Source organism: Ceratotherium simum, chromosome 27 (genome assembly GCF_057802395.1).
Source record: "Ceratotherium simum simum isolate JZ-2026a chromosome 27, ASM5780239v1, whole genome shotgun sequence".
In the NCBI taxonomy this organism is placed as follows: domain Eukaryota; kingdom Metazoa; phylum Chordata; class Mammalia; order Perissodactyla; family Rhinocerotidae; genus Ceratotherium; species Ceratotherium simum.
The window spans coordinates 37,274,295-37,282,442 of record NC_141926.1 but is presented as its reverse complement, the minus strand read 5'-3'; the positions used below and the strand labels follow the sequence as shown (position 1 = coordinate 37,282,442).

At 37.2% G+C, this 8,148-nt stretch overlaps 1 protein-coding gene and 1 pseudogene across 1 annotated transcript; both read right to left on the bottom strand.

Moving 5' to 3' along the window:
* Positions 1–4,480: 4,480 nt before the first annotated feature.
* On the bottom strand, positions 4,481–5,389 carry LOC147913479 (uncharacterized). The gene is made up of 4 exons (XM_087418223.1): positions 5,361–5,389; positions 4,981–5,189; positions 4,790–4,943; positions 4,481–4,751 (listed from the first exon to the last, which is right to left on the bottom strand). Exons 1-4 carry the CDS (start codon positions 5,387–5,389, stop codon positions 4,481–4,483), a joined length of 663 nt encoding a protein of 220 aa, XP_087274349.1.
* A 32-nt stretch (positions 5,390–5,421) lies between these two features.
* LOC101401626 (uncharacterized) lies at positions 5,422–6,725 on the bottom strand (annotated as a pseudogene).
* Between the last annotated feature and the right edge of the window lie 1,423 nt (positions 6,726–8,148).

The window sequence follows — 8,148 nt, the reverse complement described above, 5'->3', positions numbered from 1 at the left end:
TTGAAATAAACCTAATGCAGTAGCCACAAGCTATGAAGCTACATAGGGAGTATCATTAAGGAGAGTCCTTCATGAACATTTCATTTTTAATTCATTTCCTATGAAATAATGGCTTATAACAGCAATCAGTCAAAAAAAAGTAAATACACATCAATGTTGGATTACATACTGCATCATTATAAAAACATTTAATTCTTTTATCCCTGAATAGTTTTGGGTCATTCTATTTAAATGAAATTTAAAAAATGGGTAAGTTATTTTCACCAAATTTAACATAAAATTTGGCTGAACCTCAGAAATTCTATATAAGTGAGCTTTGGCTTTAAACAAACATGGGCGTTCATTTTGTACATAACAGAATACTTTTCTATTGTCGGAAGAATGCCAGCATCATTTCAAAATAATAATTTGAAGATGTGTGTCTTAGGATAGTGATTTAACAGGTTGTTTGGTGTCACGCAACGAAAATGTACAAGACATCAAGTACCTGGGAATCATTCTGTTCTCCTACTATGTGCACGTGAATGAGTTATTTCACTCGCTTTGTTTCCTAGTTTATAGAATAAAAACAGTCATTCATGATAATGAGAGATCTTCAGAGTGCTGACTTCTCAGGTGTGTCACAAGGGGCATTTAGCAGAGATGTTGATGGTTTTGTATGGTAAATCTAATTTTATTTTTGGACGACTATAATTATGACTGTCAAATGTGTCATTTGAAAATCTTCTGGGAAACTTTTATGGCTAAAATATAGAAACAATAGTTATTTTAGCAATGGTTTAAAAATTTAGATGCTGTTTATTATTATTACTATTGTTATTGTATAAGTGATGTTGCCTATGTAGAAAGAACTCTTTATGAGAGTAAAGCATAACAAAGTCAGCAAAGTCAATGACTGGAAACTGACTGGGCAACTGAGAAGCCACTGATAGGAAGGCTAGAACATAGACATTGTAAATCACAGTAGATCTGAAATTACATTTATGGATAATCTTAGGCCTATGAAATGAATAGTTTCCTTTTGCATATGAATAAACATGATCATCTTTATTATTTTTTTTCTTTTTGTGTGAATTTTAGTGACAATTTGTGACCGCGGTAGCTTTAAACCATGAAAAAAATAATAAGATAAAATTTACAATGAGAAAAGAACAAAAAATTATACAGAAGAAGCTATCATTTTAGAATTGGCAGGCCTCAATCCAATGGTGATTTTAAGGATCATTTACCAAACCAAAAAATTCAATAATTTTCTGCCCAATAGATCACTTTACTATAAACAGGACTTAGAATGCACACCTTAATTACACACGTAGATCTTAGGTTGCTCATCCTAGCTTCTTTTTAATTTTTTACAGTGCCATTAGTTTTCTCCATATCCTAAAGTTTAGATCTGTGAAATGTCCCTTCAGTTATATTTTTTCTTAATTTCATTCCATATCATGTAAATATTTAATGTGTGTAAATGACCTTTATGTTTGAATCTAGCATGAAGTTATATCAACAACTTGCAAAAAATCAGCATCTGAATTGTTCCTGTTGAGTATATACCACCAAGTTCACATTTAATATCGCTTCTTCCTTTGGACAGTTTTGCTATGCAAAGGCACAGATACCTGCTTCACAGGCTAGGAAAAAACCTAATTTCCAAGAAATTAAAATATTGTTGTTCTTATATAGACTTTATTGTGGAATACTGAACTATTCTTCAAATTTTTATATATTTCATTAACATAAACTTCCCAATCTCTCTCACAAACACACAGTTTACATAGTCCCAATATGTCACTGAATAATGTGAGACAATAAGGATAATATATTGTTTTGGGCAGAATTGTGTCCCCACACCCCACCTCTAAATTCTTATGTTGAAGTCCTAACCCCCAGTACCTCAGAATGTGACTGTCTTTGGAGACAGGGTCTTTAAAGACAGAGTTAGGGTAAAATATTACCATAGAGTAACATTGGGGCCTATGGTAATACGGGCGGGCCCTAATCCAATATGACTAGCGTCTTCAAAAGAAGAATGCGTTTGGACACAGACATGAACACACAGAGGAAAGACCATGTGAAGATAAAGGGAGAAGATGGACATCTACAAGCCAAGGAGAGAGGCCTTGGAGTGAACCAACCCTGACGACTCCTTGATCTTGGACCTCTAGCTTCGAGAACTGTGAGAAAATAAATTTCTGTTAAGTCACCCAGTCTGTGTTATTTGTCATGATAGCCCTAGCAAACTAATACATATATATTCAATTATCTTAAGTAAAAGAAGGTAACTAAAAACTGCTTATCATATAAGGTTCAACATGGAAAACAAAAGAATTAGTTGTAGAATATTTGAAGAATGATAAGGGCAAAGGAGTAACGTCATTTCCTAACATTCTTTAGCTATGCTAAATTTATTACCATATCTGTGTTATTAATATTATATTTCTATCTCTAATTCTTTACACTATGTTAGTTACATTTAAAAAATAATTTTAAGCACTATCAAGTACTATAGTGGAAAAACCTGTACTTTCCCCAAAGATTAGTGTTGTTTTTAGATATTGGTTCTACTCTTAACAATAGTTGCCATATAAGGTATTCATATTCATCATATACTTTTTAAGAATTTAATAACCAATCTTTTAAATTCACCATTTGTGATTCAGGCAAGATCCTATTATGGTAAAATATTTGCAATCTGCTGAGTACTTCTTTTACCACAGGTTGATTTTCTTTAAAGTTTATATAGTAAATCGCCATATTTACCTATATAGATATAGGTACAGAAATGATAAAAATGAAAACAAAGAGGCTAGAGTTCTCATCTTGGGTTACAGTAACTAGATACATTTAATTAGGCCAATTATTCCATGCTCTAATTCTGTCTTCTTATTTGCAAATAGAAAATAAAATGTATGTTTTATTTCCTTCCAGTTCTAAATCCTATTACTTATGGTCTATGACAGGAGTCAATATAGGACCAGAGAGTAATTATGTTAGTTGTTTTGGTCCATATAGTCTCTGTCATGGATACCCAGCTCTCTCAATTCTGTTGTTGTAGTGCAAAATCAGCTGTGGATCATACATAAAGAGATGAAGGTGGCTGTATTTCAGTAAACTTTATGCATAAAAATAAGAGGTGGGCCAGATTTGGTCCATATGCTGATTTCTGTTCAAGGAGATTTACATATCACAATCCGCAACCTCTTCAGATCTAGACAAGCATATGTGTATATACTACTAAAGAGAAATAAAGCCCATGATCTATGTCTCATTAACAACATAAATATGCATAACAGAAAACCGTGCAAACATACATGATTAGGCAAGTTGTAAAACAGTAAATTCAAAATAGCAACAAATGTAAGTAGTCACAGGTACCACCTAGTCACACCTAGTTACGTTATTGTAAATTAAAATGACAATGAAATAATGCTTTACAACATCAGTTTATTAAATACTAAATATTGTGATTACTACTACTTCCTTAGCATTGCAGGGAAAACAAAATTCTCAGTTTTTGCTTTTGAAAGAGTAAACTATAATAGCCTTTTTGAAAAGCTATGTGGTAATTACTTATCAAACTTTTAAAATACATGTTAACATCAATACCAATCACTCAAGAATAAACTGATAATCAATAGTATTTTAACTATCAAATAAATTGAATGCATACTTAAAAACCCTTCATTAAAGAAACATGGTACCCAAATGTGGTATGTTTATGAGGGCTCTTAGTTTGTAATTTCATTTCTGGTAATACCTCTTGGTGATTTTGGTATTAAAATAATGCTGGTCTCTTAAAATCAGTTGGGAATTATTTCTTCCTCTTCTATTTTATGAAAAAGGTTGTATAGTATAGGTACTATATTTTGACTACTTATATAAATAAGCAGTAAAGACTGTGGCATTCATATAAAATATTTATTTATAATTTTGTTCATTGTTATGTTCATTTTGTTCATGTGCTGCTCATTGTTCAACAATGGTCAAATTTCTGGGCAGCTTACAAACCATGAAAGGGTCAGAGGCATCATAACTTAAATGGGGATTAAGGCTTAAATGAAAGAAAGTAAAGAAAATTACAAAAAAAAATCCTTAGGGAATAGCCATGGGCATTTACAGGAAAGATAAGAACGCAGAATGCCTTAAAACCCCTTTTAAAGAAAAGAAATTTTTGGCTTAAATATTTCACTCTAAATGAATTTGTCAGCTGTCAATGAAAGAATGCTACTAATACACTAGAACACTTTTTGCAATGTGAATCCATGGTGTACAAACCACATAAAACTTACACCATGCCAGACATTCCCCTCTGTGGGGAATCCGTCAGCCTTCCACATTGATCTCAGGGCCTGTTCTCACAAGTGCTTCTCTACGCCATCAACGTTGTCCTCAACTTCACTTTCCGTTTCCCCTTTGGTTCTACTTCTGCCTCTGGTCTTTCTGGTGCTGCTGTGGTTGTGGGGGCAGCAATGGCTGCAGGATCTTACAGTACCTGCAGCAGGAGCAGCCACAGTCGTTTCCTTCCTGTGTCTCTTGTGTTACTGGGCGACAGACTGGACACGGGTGGAGGTTGCTGCAGATCACGAGATCCAGAGGCAGATCTGGAGGAGGAGACCCTCCTTACAGCCTGAGGGCTTGCTGAGGCTGCCTTCTTTTGTTTTGTTGTCTTGTTGGGTTCTGGAGTCCTGGTCCTAGGACTTGGAGATGCGGACTGCCTTCTTAGTGGTCTGCTGCTGCTGCTGCTCCTCCCAGGACGGGCGTGAGTGGGGAAGGGAGTGGGGAAGGGGTGAAGGGGCTCGAGGTGGTCCGAGGAGCTCCAGGCGGTGGTGAGGGCAAATACAGTTTGTTTGCTTGTAGTGATGCTGCCTCTCGGGTAAATCGGCTCAGGGAAGACCTTTTGTTATGCTTTGATGATAATGAAGGCAAATGTCTCGGTGACGGGGAAGCTTATTTGAGAGGTGGAGCCGCTGTGCAGACAGTGACGCCTTCGTGTAGGAGGGGAGCTGGGCGGCGTTCTTCTCTTTGGAAGTGGAGAACGAGAATATCTCCTCTGTGTTCCAGGAGAATGTCTTTTTGGGGAAGATGAGCTCTGATGTGGGAAAGGAGAAGGGAGAGGAGGAAGTGGAGGCGGAAGGAGGGGGTGGGGGGAAAAGAGGTCACTTTCTGACGGGCAGTGGGGGCAACTTCTCCGTCTACAAGGAGGGAAGTTTCTGGCGCTTTCGTGAGGAGGTACCCCAGGAAGCAGAACGTGTCCGCGGCTTGCCTACCTCGATATAATTGACGTGGGACCTCTTGAGTGGCAAGTTGTTGAGAAAAGGAGCCAGAGTCAGATAAAGACTGCTGGTTTTGTTGTCTATCGTGGCCTCTCTGATGTGCAGTCTGCTGCTCGCATTTTGCCACTTTCGCTTTTTCGGTTTAGAGAACTCATCTAGGTGTGGGTGCTGGTGGAGGGGACGCTCTTTTCTCAGTGTCTTTCAGTTTTGTCAGTTTACTTGAAGTTTTCTCTGGAGAGACAGAACAGACGTCTTTTTCTTGTAGAGTTGGACTGTACGGTGTTGAAGAATAACGAGTTTTTGGCGGGGGACTTGTTGTACCAGGTGACCGCTGGTACCTTCGTCTTAGGAGACTTGCGGAAGGAGATAACCTCTTAGTTTTTCCAAGAGAGCTGGATGTTTTCTTGGGAGGTTTCTTTCGTGGTGACCTAGAAGGAGTTGAGGAGGACGATGAGCTACTTCCAGACAAGCATGCTGATGAGCATCTTTTTGTCTTACTGGAGATTTACTCCTTTTATGCCTTGGTGGAGGGGACGTTTGTCTTTGGAGGAGTTCTCCTCTGAGGCATGGCCACCTTCTTGGGCTCGCCTGCCTCCTGCATGGCTATAATCTTGGCCACGGTCTATGGTGCTGGCCTGGTAGAGTATGGGAAGGAACGCCATAACGCGTTTGGGACCTCGGTTTGGAACGTGACCCAGTGAATCTGCTCCTTGTCCTTTTGTTTTTTGGATTTTTTTTTTCCCCAGGAAAGTTCTCCAGACCCTGATTACACGTTCAGTTTTGAGAACTTTTAGGATGTCAGTAGTAGAGGTGGCCTCTTACACTCAAGGCTCTTTTGCTTTCACTGCAGGTTTTGGGAGCTTCATCTCAGGAGCTAGGGAAGGACTCCCCAGCTCATGATACAGTGAAGATGAGATGGAGAATCACTGCCCTGTCTCTCTCTCCTGACGGGAAATTCGTCTTCTAGGGGAAGGTGATCTGGACTAGCGTGGTCTTGGGCTTCTGGATCTCTCCGTTTTTCTGTTCTGCTTTCTTTTTCTTCCTTCTCCCTCTTAGCTTTGTCTTCACCTTGCTTTTTCATAGATGCCAAATTTCTTGTACAGTATATCTCTCTTGTATTTATTCTTCCTTGAGTTCTAGGAAAGCAGAATGGAATCCAGCCGTGTTTTCTTGTGCATGTAACAGCAGAGGCCATAGTTCATGAATTTGCTAACTTTTCTTTTTTTCATTCAAAAACCGAGAGAGGCTGATTTGAATTATCTTGGAGTCTGGAGTCTTCACTTCCAGCTAGTTGAATGTAAACTCAATCACGGTATCATTTTAAAACCCAAGGATTTCTGTTATTTGTTTTGATATCCAAGACCTTGTAACCTCCCAATTTACTTTGCTCTTGGTTTCTCCTGAGGCCTCTCTCCTTGGCTTACAGACAGTCATCTTCTTGCTGTGTCTCCACATGGCCTTTTTCTCCGTGCAAGCACGCTTCTGATACTCTCTTCCTTTTCTTCTAAGGACATTAGTCCTATTGGATTAGGGCCCCACCCTTATGATTAATTACCTCAATTGCCTCCATAAAGACTCTCTTCCAAATATAGATACATTGGGGGTTAGGATTCAGCCTATGAATTTGGGAGGGGAGTACAATTCAGTCCATACAGAGGAGAACTGAAAGTAGAAATACAGTTACAAATGAACTTAACTATATTTCAAATTAATAACTACACTGAAGAAGGTGGAGATGAAAAGAACTAACGTAACTTTGGAAAATAGTACTTTAGCTAGGTAATGTAAGACTAAAGGCAAAGGAACTCTACAGAGATATTATATTCTATGAGTAATATTTAGTAATGTTTTTCTCACAGGTGTATGGGTTATGATTCTAAAACTCTTTTGTTCGTATACTAGTTTTAACAAATAAATAAATGCAATTTTGGATTCTGGAGCAGAAAAAAAAATTAGTGGAAAATCTGGTGAAATCTAAATAAAATCTGTAGTTTAGTTATTAGTATGGTGCTAATATTAATTTCTTAGTTTTAATAATCATACTATAATTAGTCAAGGTGTTAATATTAGAGGAAGCTGAGTGAAGGGTGCAAAGGAAATATCTGTACTATTTTGTGGCTTTTCTATACAAGATTATTTCAAAAGAAAAAAGAAAGGACATAAGAATCATAAATTTAAGTCCAATTTTCATCTCTAGAATTTACAATTTCAATATGATTTATAATGTGATGTTTTCTTGCTCTTAGTGTCACCATAGTTTATATCAAGATATACAATAAGTAAAATTGTTCATGTATAAGTTTTTGGTTGCAATTATTATATTTTTAAATATATACTTTGATTTCCTTTAAAGTTCTCAAAGTTCGAAGATACATTTTAATCAAAATTAAAATGCACTTTATGAAAATATTTTCAGAGAAAGTAATTTAAGCTTTCAGAAGACACAACACTATTGAATAGGGGAGACTGGAATATTGTGTTAGAGGACTTTTTCCACTTCTTTTCAAACATGGAAAAGAAAAGCAAGTTTCAGCTGTGGTGCCTTGGTGACATGACTCGTGGACCTTGTTAGCAATGCGTGCTGCAGGAGCGGTAACAGGAGTAACTGTCTAATTGGCATGGTTTCCCAAGAAGGCATTATGTACCCAGTATAGCACGTGTCATTTCAATATGACAATAATTAAATCACCTCATCCACTGCATGCAAGTGTGAGTTAGTTTAAGGCATTACTGAATACCTAAGTTTTACAATTCTGGGGAATGTTACCTGAGGTATGCCTTCAATAGGTGATTTTAATATGCATTAATTTGATACATTTCCCACTTCCCCCTGGCCCATACATTTTAAAAAAGACTCTATAGTTGTTCCATCCTAATT